The 19,836-nt window shown below is 32.1% G+C and overlaps 1 protein-coding gene across 1 annotated transcript in view; it reads left to right on the top strand.

The window, feature by feature from the left end:
* Positions 1-19,233, top strand: part of LOC140432384 (arylalkylamine N-acetyltransferase 1-like) — a 147,041-nt gene extending 127,808 nt beyond the window's left edge. The window contains exons 2-4 of the mRNA XM_072520241.1: positions 8,482-8,770; positions 15,417-15,627; positions 17,546-19,233. Coding sequence (XP_072376342.1) covers positions 8,482-8,770; positions 15,417-15,627; positions 17,546-17,744 — 699 coding nt within the window. The 3' untranslated portion in view covers positions 17,745-19,233. The remainder of the gene's footprint in view (positions 1-8,481; positions 8,771-15,416; positions 15,628-17,545) is intronic.
* Positions 19,234-19,836: the final 603 nt, after the last annotated feature.

Below are 19,836 nucleotides of genomic sequence, written 5' to 3'. Positions count from 1 at the left end.
CTAATTAAAATGAAATGGGAGTTATAGGGTATCGCGATATCGATATAAATCTGATCTTATTGGAGGTTGGTATTATTTAGTGTTCTTTGTCATAAATGTAAAATATGTCTTTAATTTACATATTAATTATATATAACTGAACAAGTAAAACTATTTTTTTAAACCTTTTTTGTTATACAGAAAGTTCATAAAGTGTGATAATGCTTCATATCGTAAAAGTTGGTTGCTTATAGAGCAAAAACGACTCTGACAACTACTCTCGTACAAGTCGTTGTCTGATTTCTGTTCGATTTTTTTAATAAATTACTTTTCAATTCACTTTCAGGTGTATTTCTCTACTTATTTGTTTTTTTCCAAAATTTAAATTACATACAATATAATAAAGTTTATTACGTTTCTTCACTCTACGCCTGTCTCCATTTTCGCCATTTTCTCATATGGTAAATCTCAAATGTTAAGATATAAATACTAGTTCCAGATTTTTATTTTATCAGGTAAATAGTGAAATACCTCTATATTTCTCTGCGTCCTTGTTCTTGAAAAGGACTGAACAGGCCAAAGTATAAAATTGCAAATGAAATCATTTAATAGGAACCCTTAATGATAAAGGCGATCGCTTAATTTTATTTTGCCAAGAATAAGATGTGATGGAGATGTGAATAGCATGAATTTGAAGTGAACGGAGGTCTTAGATAAGGAGATCCGCTATCCACGGTGCTTTTTAATTTGGTATTGGAAACAATAATCAGAAATAGCTGAGTTAAAACGACCGAAACTATCTTCAACAATAAACATTTATGTCTGGCCTTTGCTGATGATCTTATTATTCTAACTAAAACAAGAAAAGAATTAAGAAATGTCATAAAAAGATTAGAAAATGATGGAAAAAGATTAGAAAATAATATTTTATTGTATTGAGAAAAGAAATATTCTACCAGGTGTCAACTTTATTAGACATAAAACTAGAACCTTGTTTGCAAGGGAACGTAGATATGATTACGAAAATTACGTAAAGTCATAAAACACCACATACCTATATGAAAGAGAAAGGGAAACCAATTTGTATAGTATTACAGTTACACGTCATGAAAGTATGTAGTTGTGTAAAGTCATAATTACACATTAAGAACGCTAAAGGATCCTGTATATTAAATTAGTTCAACCCTGTTGTCTCTGATATATGAAGCACTTTTTTTTAAATAAACGTGTGACAACAACAAAAGACATTTGCCTTGAAAATATGAATAAACAGAATAAATACAAGTCCGGGAAAAAATTCTCAGAGGTATAATTAGCAGAATACAATAGCAATTAATTTATGCAAAATTTTGCAACACCTTCCTATGCAAAAGAAATGCAATTCTGATCTCATTCTTTCTAGGCAATAATTTATAAGTAATAATTAACCATTTCAAAGTTTACAGGTATGCGGAAATAAATTGCTGGTTTATTTCGACTTTAAACAACATTTATTAAAGATGCGATAAAAAGACATAAGTAGTTCCAATACTGCGTACTGAGTACTATACATCAATATTGCGGTATTCTTTTAAATTTTTTCAGCAGCATCATATTAGCAATTTTATCCTATCAAAGTTGTGCATTCCAATATACGAGGGCAATTTGTAAAAAAAAAGTTCGCTATGCCGCTGAAAAGAAATCTGGCAACACTACCTTATGCATCATCTCTCTCACCCCAACACTCTCGCCTAGCTGCATTGTTCAGTGCTGGCCTAGCAGCCTTAGAAGATGGAACTCATGATCGCTGTTACCACCAGATGCAAAATTCGTGTTATGATATGATTTTTAAATGCAACACTGATTTCACCTATTGGCATTCATCGTCAGTTAATCGAAGTTGATAGGGAAAATTAAAATCATATGAATGGCATCACTCAACTTTGAAGAAGTGTCAACAAACGCAGTCCATTGGGAAAGTCATACCAAATGTCTTTTGGGACAGAAAGGGCCCACTTTTAATCGACTTTTTACATCATGGAACAACAGTTAACTTCGACAGGTATTGCGAGAATTTAAAAAGACAGGGTCGTGCGATCCAGAACCGCCGGCGAGGACGAATATCCAGTGGTGATAGGCTTCTCCATGGCAACGCTCGACACCATCTCTCACATCAAACTGAACAAATGCTCAGAGATTTTGCCTGGACTGTTGTGCACCTTCCTCTCTGCAGTACGGACCTAACACCAAGTGACTATCACTTATTCTCAAAATCAAAGGAACACTTGGGTGGTTTACGCTCAGTACCGATGATGAAGTCAAGGAAGATTACTCGATTTCTCAAAGGATTGCCGGTAGAATTCTGTAAAATGCGGATAGAAAAGTTTGAGCATCGTCTGTTAAAGTATTTGGACATAAATGGAGATTATGTAGAAAAAATTATGTAACAATAAAACACTGGTGTGATAGTCTATCAGTCTATCAGATATTTTTATGAATCATCTAGAGACAAATATTTCAAAACATCCCATATTCAAACAGTTTTTATATTGGTGGAGATACGTAAACGACGTACTGGTATGCTTCACAGGAACTAACAGGCAACTCGACCAATTTTTATCGTACTTTAATTCACTTCATAGTCATATTGAATTTACAATAAAAATTATCAGACTTAAAAACAAACCTGATTTCTCCATATTTCATAAACCTACCCATACTGACACGACTACACACAATTCGTCATCCCATCTCATACAACATAAACTGGCAGCCTATCATAGTATATTACATAGATTAACAGAAATTCCGATGTCAAAATACAATTTTGAGACAGAATTAAAAATCATTAAGCAAATAGCAGTAAACAATAGATACAACGAACAAACAGTTATCAAAATGTTAAATCAAAAACTACACAAGAAAGCCCTGAAATTAGTATTTGCACCACCAGAGAAAAAACCCAGTACCTTCTGCTCGATTACCTATACAGGCCAAATATCAACAAAAATCGCCAAACACATAAAAAAGAAAGGAATAACACCATCTTTCAAAACAAATAACAACCTAGGCAAATATATTAAAAACATTAAGAGCCAAAATAAAAAACACTTACACAGTGGTGTGTACAAACTTAAATGTGGCGACTGCCCAAAAACTTACATCGGAAGAAACTAGTAGAATTTTAATAAACGAATAGCAGAACATAAAAGGGCTTTCAATAATAGAAAAACAGATTCTACATACGTACTTCACCTTCTAGACCACAATCATTCTTTTAATGACGAATTTAAAATTCTTCACATTCAAAATGAAGGCCTTAAGCTATCTTTGTTGGAATCTATGGAAATCAACAAATTAAAAAACACAGATATAATTCTGAATGATTAACTTGAGACAAACAGTTCTCCCCTCCTCAACCTATTTCATTAGAGACTATAAAGTGTAAACGAATGCCAAAAATAGATCACTTGAGAAAGGCAATCAGCCGAAACAGCTGTAGTGGTAAGAGTTTAAAATAAATTTTGTGGAAGTTTTGAAAACAAAGTTTTCAGTGTTTTATTGTTACATAAAATGAATTTCCATCAAGTAACGGTCAAATCCATCAATTATTTAAAATTATGTATAACTAAGAAAAAAATCAATTTCTCTCTTTTTAAATTTCAAGGGAACCTTATTTTACGAATGGCCCTCGTACCTAAGATGACATTTGCACTACACTCATTATAACTCTATTAACTCTATTACTAAAAACTAATTATTACTAATTCTCTAACTATATTTTACTCTATTATTAAAAATTCTGGAACATCGTGCTGTCAACTATAAGAGAAGAATATTTTAACAGGATCTAGAGAAGACATTATCTTATCTGGTGGTGTGAAATAATTACTTGGTGTAGTTATTGAGTAAACAAATGGTTCTTCAATACAATTAAATGTTTAGTGTACTACTTTATTATTTGTCTTTTTCCCTTTTTTGCTTTGGTTTTTTGGCGTTTTGGTTAAATTTGTTAATCGATCAACTTGATTTGATTTAACTCCATTATCTTTAACTAAATTTTTATTTGTTTCCCTTAGATCCTGGTAACTTTGTTAATTTTCTGAGCCTCCAGCTTCTTGAACGAGCTATGAAATATTTTCGTTGGCTTTGTGTTCATTTTCAATCTAAGTTATCCACTAGGTTTTCATTTGTACTTTATTTAGTTCCTTCATTGTTCAAAATTGTAAACTTACTAAATTCTAAATTTGGTTTATCCCAAAAATCAGCTGTTATGAGATAGACCTTTGGTGCGGTAGTTAACATTGTTTTATCTTCGGATTTAATGTCAGAGTCGACTATTAGGTTTGGAAGTAAATAATAGCTGTCGTCGACCTTGACACCTTGTGCCACTTTTCGAATTCTTCGAGTTCTATTAGTAGTCATCTTTAATGATGTGTTGAACCAGGTCCTGAGGTTAGTTAATTAGAATGTTCTTGTTTTTCCTGGACCTCGCTTTCCAAACATTTTTCCTTGCAGGATGGTTTGTAGGAGGCATGTCTGGATTCATTTCGCATAACGTCTCCGAAGTATTGTAGCTTTCAATACTTGATGGCGGTCGCTACCTCTTGGTTTTTCTTTATTCTTCTGAGGACGTTCTTATTTGTGACACGGTTAGTCCATGGTATCTTAAGTAGTCTCCGATATAGTCACATCTCAAATGCTTTCAATCTACTGCACATATCTTCGTTCAAGTTCTCTTTGTACCTTTGTAGTAACTCTTTGTACCCATGGAATCCTCAACATTCGTCTGTATATATACATCTTAAAGGCATCTATTCTTTTTTCTATTTCAGAGTCCATTGTCCAACTTTCACAGCCATACAGTAAGACAGAAGAGTGTTCTCAAGACAGCGATCCATAACACCTTGAATTATATTTTTTGTTCCTTTGTTTACAGGAACATTTATTGTCGCCACAAAACCTTTTAAAGTGGCATCTGAGAAAACCTTGACCAGAACCTTTGAATAACATATTTGCAGCAGATCTCAAGGGTATTTTCTTACTACTAATATCATTTAATTCAAACATGAATTGCGAATCGGTTTGAAGGAGTCAATTTTTTGGGAATAACCTATCCAGTGGTATATTCTCAGTACTGAGTTTGTACAAATCATCATTATTAATTTTAGAAACAATGGCTAATACATTCTTGGAGTTAATCGACCTCTATCAACATCCGACGCTCGAATTAAAACATTTCCCTTTTTTAAAAGAGCAAATCTTTTTTTGACTCACATATCATCTTTGATGCCCGAACTCTTATTATTTTAGGTGACACTTCTCTCTCATTCAATATCCTCTTACTTCTTTGGGTTCACTGATCATTTAAATTGCCGTCAACTTTTCATTCTTGTATATTGGGTGCATCTTCATTATTTTCAATCAGATTATTATTGTCCAGGATTTCTGAAGATTGATTCATATATTTGTCTTGATTATCTAAATTCTCTTGGAAGGGTTCTACACTGTTGCTTTCTTCTCCATTTTTTGAATAATTATCATCATGTTCGTTTTCCATGCTATTTATTCTAAGTTGCTTCTAAGTCTTCTTTATTTTGTAGTTTATCAAGAACATCTTTTGGAAGGTCTGTATCTTCTAAACCATTTGTTTGTCTGCTGCCAAACATGGCCTCATAAGGGCTACCAATTCCTCTATGAAAAGATCTGTTTTTCTTGGACTGTATAAATCTCAACCCTTCGGACCATTTTGTATTATTATTATCTGACAGAGCCCTGACTTTGTGAGTGTCTTGGTCGACCATGAACTATTTTCAGACCAGGCCACACAGTAGTTAGTTCTACAATAACCGAGTTGGCAAACTCACGGCCGTTATCACTTTGCAAGATATATGGAGCACCTATTAGCCAAAAAATATCAACCAACTGATCAGCCACTTCAAGTGCTATTTTAGTTTTCAATGGTCTTAAAAACCAAAACAAAACGTAGTAGTAAAATGATCCTGGTAGTGTAAAATAATGTTATATGGATCATCGGGCTCCGTTTGCATATCTATCAGGTCAAGCTACAATATGACTAATATCATTTTTCATATCATAAAATTATTAGCTCTTTATAATTACCTGACATCTACAGTTCATATATTTAGAAATTATAGGCTTGAAAATCAAGCCTGTCTTTGAAATTTTTTTCATCAACTTGCATAACTTGCATTTACTAAGGTAAGTTTATAATTTTTCGGGTTATATTTGCGTATTTTTTCTTTAACTTATGCTCCATTCCATAAACAATAAAAAATGTTTAAAGACTTTTTGATTTGCCAGAGAGAGAGAACCTGCTAGAGAGAGAGAGAGAGAGAGAGAGAGAGAGAGAGAGAGGATACATAAAGACTGTGCCTAATGCATATATTTACCTACCTTTTTCTCCTTTATGTCCCATCTTCATGTGGGCTGTATGCACAATATCAAATAATTGCTCACGATGAACAAAAAATAATTTGATTTCTTCTTCGTTAGTGTGTCTTTTGGCTATCAGATGTTCATTTTCTCCAATGTTTAATAATCCATATTGATTGAGTCTTCGATAATGTTTAGATAATAGTTCTTTGCCGAATCTTCGCAATTCTAATGCTTTTTTAACCTCATAAATTAGTTTTTTATAGTCGCCTTCTAAAAGTAGCGTAGACCTAATACTTGACTTTTACTAAACGTAAAGTTTATTCAAATCATCCTCGAATTTCTTTTTAAGGTTTTCGATTGATTCACCCATTGTATTAGAAATTATCAGAAACTACACTGAATAAAACCCGTGTTACCGGGAAGACTCGATATGCGATTTCTGTATTTCCCTTTGTGGGTATTTATATTGGCCATAAAGCAAAATTCGTCATGTGTTTTTTACGGCCTTCGTAGTTTCACATTGTGGGTCATTGTAATTTATCCACAACGCGTTCTGTGCACGTCAAAAATACCCGAAACGCGATGTGAGAAATAAACGAAATTCACAACGCTCTGTGGGTATAAATTTCGGTCAATGTAAAAATTCGGATATACAACACACACACTTCCATGATTCTAACAACAAATCAATCAAATATAAAAAACTTCCCTTTATTAATGGTCTAACTCATTCTGTCATATCCATATTCAAAAATGTTCCTAATATTATTGTATTATTATTAGTATTGCTAAATATAATACCATGAACAGCAAACAACTATTTTCAAAAATCAAAGACCCAGTACCAACCTTATATAAAAGTAATGTCGTTTATGAAATACCGTGTTTAGGATGTCAAAATAGCTACATTGGTCAAACATCACAATGGCTAAAACAACGCATCACACAACATAAAAGTGATTGCCGCTTGGGAAAAAATACTTGCGCAGTGGTTGAGCACTATGAAAACACTGGTCATATGCTAGATTATAACAAAGCTCACATTTTGGCACAGACTGATAACTACAAAAGTAGATTATTTCTTGAGATGTATTACATTAACAAAAATAAAAACACTTTAAATTATAAAACGGACACTGAACAGTTAAGTAACATATATTGTAACATATTGAACAAAATTTATAAATATTCAAAATAGCCAAAATTCATCTTAATAACAACTAACCTTAATAATTCATCAAAGAAATATCATTCTTCTAACGTTTCTTTTATTGTTATTTTTATTTTTACATTTGAAATGATTTTAATTTTTTATCGTATAGCTGTAACGAACGTGCTTAAGACAATTTAATCTTGACATTCAATATTTCAAATACTTCAATGTCAGTTTTTATTTGCGAAATCTTTTAAATTCTTTGAGTGTTTTAAAATGTATGTGTACGCCATTTTTTGTAATGTTTAAATTGTTTTAGTTTACTCCTGAGGAAGCTATTAAATAAATGGAGAAATATTGAGTATCTCAGAAAAAAGAAAGATTTTCATTACAGACCACTTTACCCGATAATTCGAACGTATTTATATATATATATATATATATATATATATATATATATATATATATACATAATTGATATTTGATACTGAGGTTTCCTTACTATTTAAATGGGAATAAGCCACAATTAAAGGTTAAATTACGTTTATTGACGTTTCAATTTCCACTTAGGAAATCGTTCTCAAAATACAAACATTAGTAAATTAAACAAATTTTTGTTTTTCTGTTATTTAGTGAAAAATTCTTCTAATTATTTAATTTTATCTGACTTATTTATATTGACAATTCAGACATACATTATACATTTTAAAGTAGACGACTTTAAAATGATATTGCCAATATTGTTGAGTTGCGCTCCTGCGACGACTTTACTTATAACATAGTTCATTCGATTACATGAAATCAACTTTAACTTGAGAATATTCATCAGAAAAGATCATAGCATGTATAATTGTGGCTGATTCCCATTTAAATAGTAATTACTTTAAAATGCCACAAGAAAATAGCTTCAGAACAATATGAGGTTTCCTTGTTAACTGTAAAAATTAAAACATCTTAATTTTATTTTTTAGACCCAAATATCAGAGGACAGTGCGATTTCGTCATGTTCAACACCTTCAACTCCAACCAGTCCTATTGACTTCGAAATTAAAATAGCCACTCTTGACGACAAGGAGGCAGTTCTGGCATTTCTGCAGAAGTTCTTCTACAAAGACGAGCCACTGAATTCTTTCATGGAAATCATCACCGACGAACATCCAAGATGCTATGACCTTGAACGATTTACTTTGAAAAATTTGGATAACGGCGTAAATCTGTTGGCAGTGCAGAATAAAAAGATCATAGGAGTTTGCTTAAATGGTAAGCTTATACAAATATTTAAGTTATATTCTGTTTTTTCCCAAAATTATTTATTAAAATAGCTCATTTTTATGTGCTGGATTTAAATCTGGCCTTATTTTTTTTATATCACCCATAGATTTTGTGCAATCTGCTTTTTATTATATAATATAAAATCCATATAAGGTATATGAAACGCCATCATAAGCGTAGTTTGTATTTACAGTAGGCTACTTAAAACAGTATAATATGCTAATACAGGTTTCACAAGTCAGCTGGAATTAGTCTGCACTTTGTTTCCCTTTTTTTAAGCTTCTAGCACAGCTTTTCTACAATGAATCGCTTGCAGAACTTCTCGGTGAAGTGACTAACAGTAGTCCTCTATCATGTTAACGTTTCAGCGGCTGGGTAGCGTTTTTACATCAATTTATATCTTTGTAAAAATGCTTATCTTGCTTCTTACTAACATCTCCGAAATTGTTTGGGAAATAAGCAAGGTAACTGTTGCAAAAAGTCAACTTTCAGGCTAATCAAAAATCCTAATTTTTGAAACTTCTTTAACATGCTACAATTGAATCATATTCTGGGACTTTTTATTTCTCAAGAACTTTTTAACGACTTTCTTCAATGATGTCCATGCGTCCTTCTCATTTAAGGTCATTGTAGATTCAAACATCATTTTTCTAATGTCACGTCCGACAAAGATGCCTTCTTTTAGTTTAGCTTCTGAAAAACATGGAAAATATTAACGGAGATACTTGAACATTGTCCATCTTTAGCAAAGCATTTATAAAATGTTTGATGAGACCTAACTTTATATTGAGTCCTTTCTACACAAAAAACTTGGACCTAAATGGTCCAAGTTTTTTTGTGTAGAAAGTTCTTCTCGCCAGGTTTTAAAGACTCTAAAGACAATGTTAGTTTCTAGCCATCTTCTATTCACACCAGAAATATGTAAATTTGGTAAAATTAGAATAGACTATTTTATTTAACACTGTTTTTAGGTTTTAATAGTTTTATTTCATATGTAATGAATGTCCAACAGGTAATAAACAGCCTCTAGTCTTCCTTTTTGTGTTGAATATAAAACCCATTCATCAGACCGAATCGGTTTGAGCAGTGCACTAAATCACCCTCTTGTTCAAAAACTTATAAAATTTCTGATTTTTCTTTCTATACGCTTAAATACTAGTTCCAACCGACGACAAATTATTTTCTTTTAGACTAGAGCCAACCAATTCAGTTTTTTCTTACGTTAACACAAGATCCTTAAACAAGTCGTTAAGTTTAATCTGAATAAACAATTTCAGCTCTACATTTTTTGTAATATATTGGAATTCTTCATCATTTGTTTCATCTCACTTCGACTGTACATCACAATACAGTTCAGTTTGAATATACAGAGTTCTCTACTGGTCCGATGGCGGACAGAAAGTTAGGGAAGCATATTACCATCGTGTTTTTTGAATTTTGACCAATAACATCAACACTGTAAAAGTAATAATCATCAGAATAGTTTCTTGACTCACTCCATAGCATAATAACAGCAAATTTGGAAGATGTTTTTTGCTTTTTGGCCTTTTTTTATACCTTCCATAGAGGTATTAATCCGCCAATGAACAAGCAGAATTGCTTATAAAGAGAAAGAAGAAGAAGAAGATGAGCCAAAAAAGTGATACTTATTAAATGATGCTTATTGATAAGGGAATTATTAAAAAATTGTAATTTTTAACGTAAAGTACTTGGAGGAGATACGAAAAAAATTATATAAAAGTGGATATTTTAATCGTTACCCAGCCCCAGAATGGTCAGGACCCTTAAGCTAGCGGGGACACATGAGCGGAATCCAATTTAACCTACGTAATATTTTTTCACCCATTTTTCACTAATTTATTACCACCCTAATAATTTTTCACCACCAAACCAACCTTAAGGGGAGCGATTCTGCTGGCTTAAGATTCAAGCTAGCAGAATTCAAAAAAGAAACTTTTTGTTGATGGCATATTTTTTCACCCATTTTTCACTAATTTATTACCACCCTAATAATTTTTCACCACCAAACCACCCTTAATGGGAGCGATTCTGCTGGCTTAAGGTTCAAGCTAGCAGAATAATAAAATAAAAAATCTTTTTGTTAATGGCATATTTTTTCACCAATTTTTCACTAATTTATTACCACCCTAATAATTTTTCACCACCAAACCCCCCTTAATGGGAGCGATTCTGCTGGCTTAAGGTTCAAGCTAGCAGAATTCAAAAAAAAAACTTTTTGTTGATGGCATATTTTTTCACCAATTTTTCACTAATTTATTACCACCCTAATAATTTTTCACCACCAAACCCCCCTTAATGGGAGCGATTCTGCTGGCTTAAGGTTCAAGCTAGCAGAATTCAAAAAAAAAACTTTTTGTTGATGACATATTTTTTCACCCATTTTTCACTAATTTATTACCACCCTAATAATTTTTCACCACCAAACCCCCCTTAATGGGAGCGATTCTGCTGGCTTAAGGTTCAAGCTAGCAGAATTCAAAAAAAAAACTTTTTGTTGATGACATATAGTTTCACCCATTTTTCACTAATTTATTACCACCCTAATAATTTTTCACCACCAAACCACCCTTAATGGGAGCGGTTCTTCTGGCTTAAGGTTCAAGATGGCAGAATTCAAAAAAAAAAAAAAATTTGTTGATGGCATATTTTTCACCCATTTTTCACTAATTTATTACTACCCTAATATTGTTTCACCATTAAACCACCCTTAAGGGGAGCCATTCTGCTGGCTTGCGGTTCAAGCCAGCAGAATTAAAAAACATATTTATAATATACCACAGTGTTTTGCTAGGTTTTTACTAATTTATTACCACCCTAGTAATTTTTCACACCTAAACTACCCCTTGTGATAAGTCAATAATTCTGTTAGGTTAAAATTTAATGTGAAAAAAATCTTTTTTTACAATTTCACTATCCTCTACTTATAACTGACATAAAAAAGTATTTTTACCCTGATAAGTTTCCATCTCTAAACCAATCTTATTTGGAAACATTTCTGCTAGCTTAATATTCGAGCCAGCGTAATTAAAAAAAAATATTTATGATATACCACAGTATTTTGCTGTGGTTTTTACGAATTTATTACCAACTTAGTAATTTTTTATCCCTCGACTAACTCTTAGTAAAAGTCAATAGTTCTGCTATGTTTAAATTAAAGGTGAAAAAGTTTTGTTTTATAATTTTACTAAATACTATTTATAAGTAAAATAAGAAACTCTCTGGTTAGTTTTTACTAAATGTTAACGAACTTCACCAATTCCACCATCTACACATTTACGCTGGTTGAATGCAAAGCAAATCTTTTCGGAAATATGAGATACTACAGTATTATGCTAGATTTGTACTAATACATTACCATCCTAGTAATTTTTCACCCTTCAACTACCCTCTATGAGGAGTCAATAATTCTACTACCTTAAAATTTAAGGTGATAAAAAATCTATTTTTATAATTTTACTGTATTCTACTTGTAACTGAAAATATAAATTGCTTGCCTGGTTTTTACTAAATTTGATCCACCCTTATAATTTTTGACCCCCTAAGCTTCGGATAATGGGAAACATTCAACAAGATACACATTGACGCTAGGTGAATAAAAAATCTTTCTGAAAACACAAGAGTGCTCTGCTAGAATTTTACTATATTTTTACCAGCCTAGTCATGTTTTTCTCAACTACCCTAATTGAAAAACATTTTCAAATGTTATTCTATACTAACTAATATTTATTTTTTCAATGTTTAAATATTAAAAATATGAAAACACTTTATTCCAAAAACTATAAATTTTACCCGTTTTAAAAAATTGACTCTGATTCGAGTCGTATTACATGGCTAAGCGAAATCGAATCGTTAGTCCTTTTTATGAATATAAAATAACTGAAATCAAGTTGAGTTGTAGTAAATACAATGGAATTTTTATATTTCACAGAATAAATTACCAGGTAAGAAATATTCAAATTGAAATAATTTTATTACGTCTATTACATTATTTATCTGATTGTAAAGGAGGGTCATCGGGATCGTGCGCACCTATTGCACCCTATTGTTAAAAGATTTGCATTCATTAGGTAGATGAAAATTTGAAAAATAATTTAGGTATTTAATATTTTAATAATATTTAAATAAGAAGGTTATTACAAAAAAATATTAACTTATTTATTTTGTTTATGAAAATATTTGAAAGAATCGCCCACGGAGAGATCTGGTTTCTTGGCACAATCCACACACTCATAAATTGGGTTTTTTCTTATTTTTAGGATAGGACATACTCTGCATCTTTTCGTTTTCGTTTCGCGTTTGTCCGATTTGTTAGCAATTATTTATAGGTAAATGTTCGCGTGCGATATTCCGTCTTTCTTTGCTTTTTTATAAATTAATTTACGAATTAATTCTAACCTTGATATTATCTTTTATGTCTTTTGTTTAGTATATTGTTTAAAACTAAGTCTAACTTTCCACGGTACCATCGATTCATCTAGCGATAATTATTTTACTGGATAACGCAGAGCAGTCATTTTATTATTAAAAAGTCTATAACTGTTCTTATTCTATAAAACCGATCTTCAGGAATAACATTCGGTCCCATTGGATTATGGATGAAGATTAAGCACCTTAAAATTATAAGAAAAAGATCTCTTCCGATGTTCTGCAAAAAAGATTTTAAGCTGAATAGTGGATCTGTTTTCCAATAACCCTCCAATCTTGAAATCCGTATGTGTCAGTGTGGAAGATAATTCCCATAAATACTAGAAATTCAAATAAGGAAAGTAGTTTACATCTTTAAATGCTAGAATTTACACAAACACCAACTTTTTTATATGCTAAACATTGCAATATTGTTGTTTTGTACACTACCTATTTTTAAATTTTACTAATGTTTGTATTTTGAGAACGATTTCCGAAGTGGAAATTGAAACGTCAATAAACGTATTTTAACCTTTAATTGTGGCTTATTCCCAGTTAAATAGTAATTTACCTATTTTTTAACAAAATTTTACAACTTAAAAAGGGATCATTCCCGTGAGTTGGTTGTATATCATATAGTTAAAAAACTCGAACATTGAAGTAAAACACTGTTGTGATTGGTATATTTAATTAAATTTTAAAAATCCTAAAGGATTAAGTTCAAAACGTTTTCGGACTTATCAGTCCAGTGAAATGTGTAGTACTTACTTTTAGTAAGTAATTAATAAGTAATAGGTAAGTAGTAATTTTTAATTAAATATACCAATTATTACAACAGAAGTGTTTTTCACACACACACACACACACACACTCGCACACACACACCATGTAAATGTATTCAAGTATTTTTGAAAAAACAAATTTATTTAATTTTTGTTAAAGGGGTAGTAAGGGGTGAAAAATTACTAAAGTTGTAATAAATTCGTAAAAACTTAGCAGAACACTGTGGTAGATCATAAATATTTTTTTTAATTCTGCTAGCTTGAACCGTAAGCCAGCAGAATCGCTTCCCTTAAGGGTGGTTTGATGGTGAAAAAATATTAGGGTGGTAATAAATTAGTGAAAAATGGGTGAAAAAATATGCCATCAACAAAAAGTTTTTTTTTTTTTTTTAATTCTGCTAGCTTAAACCTTAAGCCAGCAGAATCGCTCCCATTAAGGGTGGTTTGGTGGTGAAAAATTATTAGGGTGGTAATAAATTAGTGAAAAATTAGTGAAAAAATATGCCACCAACAAAAAGTTTTTTTTCTGAATTCTGCTAGCTTGAACCTTAAGCCAGCAGAATCGTTCCCACTAAGGGTGGTTTGGTGGTGAAAAATATTAGGGTGGTAATAAATTAGTGAAAAATGGGTGAAAAAATATGCCATCAACAAAAAGTTTTTTTTTGAATTCTGCTAGCTTAAACCTTAAGCCAGCAGAATCGCTCCCATTAAGGGTGGTTTGGTGGTGAAAAATTATTAGGGTGGTAATAAATTAGTGAAAAATTGGTGAAAAAATACGCCATCAACAAAAAGTTTTTTTTTTTAATTCTGCTAGCTTGAACCGTAAGCCAGCAGAATCGCTCCCCTTAAGGTTGGTTTGGTGGTGAAAAATTATTAGGGTGGTAATAAATTAGTGAAAAATTGGTGAAAAAATATTACGTAGGTTAAATTGGATTCCGCTCATGTGTCCCCGCTAGCTTAAGGGATCTAGAATGGTCATTTAAATGTGGTCTTTTTCTATAAAATCCTAAATTAAAAATGAAAATTTTGCAAAAATTTCTGGAGCTATCGAGCCCATCTTTTAAAGACACAAAAGATCACAACTTTGGAAAGTTTTGTATGATTTTATTAGTTATTAAAAGAGATATTAAGAATTGTATACAAATCTAATTTTCCGCTTTGCAATAACTTTTTTATGGAGCAATTTTACCTCCCAAAATGTCGTTCTAAAGTTTATAGAAAACTTTATAACTTTCTAAGAGTTTCCGATAAATAAAACAAGCCCAGTAATTTTGCATTAAATATTTTTCTATTTTTTCTTATCGAAATTGTCACGACTGCCTTGCTTCTAATAAACTATTGTTACATTCTCGAAACTATTTCGTTTTATTGATTTTTATTTTTTACAAAATTTGGGTATTTTGATCCTAACCATTGTTCACTTTCAGATGTAATCGAGAGAGGAGTCATGGAAGAAGACTTTATTTGTGACGATGAAAAATTTGGCAAAATTGTCAAATTATTGGAGCACGTAGCGGTAGAATCTGATCCATTCCAGATTTATCCCGGAATCGACAAGGCTATGGTGGTTAAAATATTATCTGTCGACGGTACTTATAGAGGAAAGGGAATAGCTAAAGATCTCATGGCAAAAACCAGGTAACAAGTTTGCTTCTACGATTACTATAAACAATTTCAGACAATTCTTAGTTGGTTTTAACAGGAGTGTAAAGAATAAGATTGTTTAATGTCATAAACAATCTGAAAATGTTTTCGTAATTCCTGTAGGCCTAATCCACGGACAATTTCTGGGTGAGATAATATCGAGCATAATTATATGTTTAAAAAATTATTTTCAACTATTGTTTTTTTTTTTATTTTCTTTGATGGTCCAGTTTGCGGTTCAGGTCTAATTCAGTATAGGAGGTGAATGTTTTCGGAATAACGGGAGACAGAATTGGCATCATTGTTTGTAATTCATCTTCGAATTCATTTTCTTTAACTAATTTTTATATTTCCATCAAGTACTTTAAGTTTTACCAGAAAAGTTGAGGCACACTGCGGAGTATTTGAGGCCTGCTGTTTCAGCAACCACACATGCTTCTACAGTTTCCGTTGAAAATGAATTTCTGAAGTTCCGGGGTGTTGGAGGCCTAAAAGTTTGGATTGGTATCTAAATTTTTCCAACCCCAATCTTTAGGATGACAGTGTTTGCCGAGCCACGACTGAAGCTGATGATAAGCTGGTAGATTGTGGAAATGGGCTGCATCTTGAGTTGGAGTAAGCGGTGATAAGTTAAATATATTTTTGGTCACTATCTTTGGTGAATCGTTTATGTCTCATGCTGTCCAATGAATCATTTTTATTTCCATTATATAAAGAGACGAAAAAACGTTCGCTATAGACAGTGAGCAAAGGTGGCTCCACTTTCTCATCGAGAAATAATGCTGTTTTGCTAGCTAACTCAGAATGTTTCTGTAAAATTCAGGATGAATTCTGAAAAAGCATGGAGAAACAGCCAATTATCTGCAATGACGTTACTATATATAAAACTTAAAGGACAGTATAATGATTGATCTGACTCTGACCCTTTTGAAGGTTTAAAAAAATATATTGAAGTGCTTCCTTCCTAATGCCCTGAGTAAGACAAGAATGCCAATGTCCTCTGGTACGATAGTCACAGAATCATATGACTAAGATGCAGAATAAGCATAGCGGATGATGACTGTACCTGATTCAGCCTGGTCGATACTAAAACCCACCTCTGATAGAGCAGTTTTGAGAAGGTCTATTAAGTATTTTTTTGTTTTTTTTTTTCAATGCTAAGAAATTTATCTTGGAATAATGTTGGTACGGTGTTCTTAACAAACTTTATCTTTGTCGATTTGTGCCTTTTCGTGCAACGCAAGTGCTCCCACGACTTTGGTCCTACGGTATTAGGATTTTCATAGTAGCCATCAAATATTGTACTTGTAGTGAACAACAGTAGTGACGTCAGTAAATGTATGTCTTCAAATGAAAAGTATTGGATCATTTGTAATTCCTTAAATCTAAAGTTTTCGGCTAATTCTATATATCAAAAAAGGCAGTATCTAGGAGAATGCCATCGCCTGTTTAAAGAGCTTAGGAAACACCACTCAGACAGATGATTTTATGCTTTTATGAGAATGAGTATGGATACATTTCAGTATATTTATCATTCCATCCGTATTTCTGGTGAATGTCACGTGGTTTGAAAACCACCAATAAACTTGTAATTTACCACGCGAGCAACATCTCAATCGCGATGTTAAACAAACTATTTTGTTCTGGCATCGACATCGCTGTAATCCGCGATGATAGGTCACGAGGGTGAACGGATGATACATCCTTGGTATGTGCGATCTCATAAGAAAATGAAGGTTTGTTTTGACATCGATGTATCGAACGTCCTCCACCGCACACATCATGTATCTTCGGTAAGCCGTACCCTGAGCCTTTTCCAGAATTAAATTCGTAAGAATGTAGTATAATGGAAATCTCGCAAGAAATTAATAAAAAAAGGTTTTGACTAAATTTATTATTTATTTCTTTTCAGAGAACTGGCAAGACTAAAAGGATGCGGCTTCATAACTGTAGACTGTACCAGCCACTACACTGCGTGTGCTGCAAAAAAGCTGGGATTTGATTTGCATTATACTCTCAACTACGCCGACTACAAAGTGGACGACAAAGTGGTTTTTAAACCAGAACCACCCCACAAAGCCTTGACAGTGTATACCCAGAAGATTTTTTAAATATTCGCTACAAAAAAATTATATTGGCCTACAATATTTAGTTACCAAATTACCAGTGAGATTCTATAATATGTGTAAATTCAACAGATAAATTTAACCCTTGCAGATGATTAAATTTATACATGACAATATATTTATATTAGTTTGACATCTATTAAAGAAAATCAAACTTCAACTTTTTCGTGAGGATGCTTGATTGTATTATAAACTCACAAAAAAGAATATTGCATATTTCATTTTCGGAAATTTACCATCTTTTAATATTTGTGATTTATGTTGCTTAATATTGTTCAGTACTGAAGTGTTTGATTATTTGATTATTTATAATCAACTAATTTAGAGATTTGACATTCACGAATCTATTAAAATTGCTTGTTTTTTTTTGCTAAGACAGTTAATTATTGTCGTAATACAATAATTGTTGTAATACAACATTCATTATTTTAAAGCATATAATAATGCATAATAATATTACTTTATTAGTGAGCATTTCCCCTACAGCTCTAACGAGAGCCTTTATCCTCCCAGATATGCTGCGCAAAAGATCTAATTGCGCAATTGAATTAGAATCTATATTTTCTGTACTTATATTACTTTTCAGCTTGGCCTCTACATGTTTTATGCGATTTGCTTTAGGACTATTAGCTGGCCACTCAAAAGTTTCAATCTAAACACCTTCAAGTTACTGAATCACTATTCTTACTGCAAGGGCTTACAAAATTATCCTAGTAAATGAGATCTGTGTCTGTCTTGAGTAATGCTTTGTTAATAACATTAAAAAAGCTTTAAAGCTAAAATTATGTACACATTTGTGTGGAGTAAAAAACTTTATTATATATATAATATAGATACATATCGCATTAAAACGTGCGTCCACGGCTTGCGATTCCTAATCTCCATTCCTCTGTTTTTTTTTTACATGAAATCTTCCAGGCCACTCTCCGTTTCTCTCTCTCTCTCACACACACACATACACAGATACTCTCTCTTTCTCTCATATCTATTTGTGATGCCTCTTCAGTGATTCATCTCTGTGGCCCTTAGTCTCTTTTTTGTCCGTTGTTTTAAATGCCTTACTTCACAGCTATACATGATTATGCTCTTTATTATCTGATGATAATGATGAAAGAAATCTTGACTGTCTTTTTAATTTTATTTTTATTCGGATCTACTCTGTATGAGTACAAGAAACCAATTCGCTAACGATTTCTGCTTAGTTGAGGAGACATATCGTGGAATACAAATTTTAGATTCCCCATGTCTCTATTAACATCTTTATTAACGTCTGGCTATGCCTTGCAATTTTTAGAAGGCTCCAGATTAAGGCAGTTATCTGAATTGTGTTTCGAAACTATTTTACAGATTTAATATCAGATGTCGCTATTGCGTCCGTTTCGAAGCCATTTTATCGTTGCTTCCTAAAGACAGAAAAGATTAATTTTCACGTTGAGAACGCCTATGAATAACTGTTCTGATGAGCTTTATTAAAGCGAAATACGTATAAACAGATACATAGACGATTTGTACGTGATTTGACTGTCTTTTTAATTTAATTTTTTTTTTAATTAAACATAAACTTCGAAAACATTTTCAAACAATAAATTTAATTATGTCAATCACTTTGCACATCTGATTGATTGACCTTATTGTTTGTGAGCAACGGCTTATAGAAGAGATGATACTAGCAGAAAGTATAGAAGGAATAGAATAGAAGGATAATATAGGAGGAATAATGCCTTTATTGCACAGCTCTTCTAAATCCTTATATTTTTCCTCTTTTATTGGCCCTTGTCCTTCATATGCCGTTGTTAAGTTTGGCATGGAAAATTATCATTTTCCTTGTTTTATTTAAAAAATATGTTTATTATCGTCTTTTTTGTACTGCAGCCATGTTAATTTTAGTCAATTTATACTACTACCATCGATGTCCACTTTTTTGTTTTTTATTAGAATTGTGGCAAAAGCTTTGAAGTCATAAATTTGAACCTAAAGCCAGGTTCAAAAAAGCAATGGTCAATTTGTGGAATCTCTAATGTCTAAACAGCGTAAAGCAACATAGCAGATACAGTTACGTTGTGGTTTTGGCCACCAC

Source organism: Diabrotica undecimpunctata, chromosome 1, assembly GCF_040954645.1.
Source record: "Diabrotica undecimpunctata isolate CICGRU chromosome 1, icDiaUnde3, whole genome shotgun sequence".
NCBI classification, from domain to species: Eukaryota; Metazoa; Arthropoda; class Insecta; order Coleoptera; family Chrysomelidae; genus Diabrotica; species Diabrotica undecimpunctata.
Note: the sequence above shows the minus strand (reverse complement) of the source record. Positions and strands in the feature narration are given on the sequence as shown.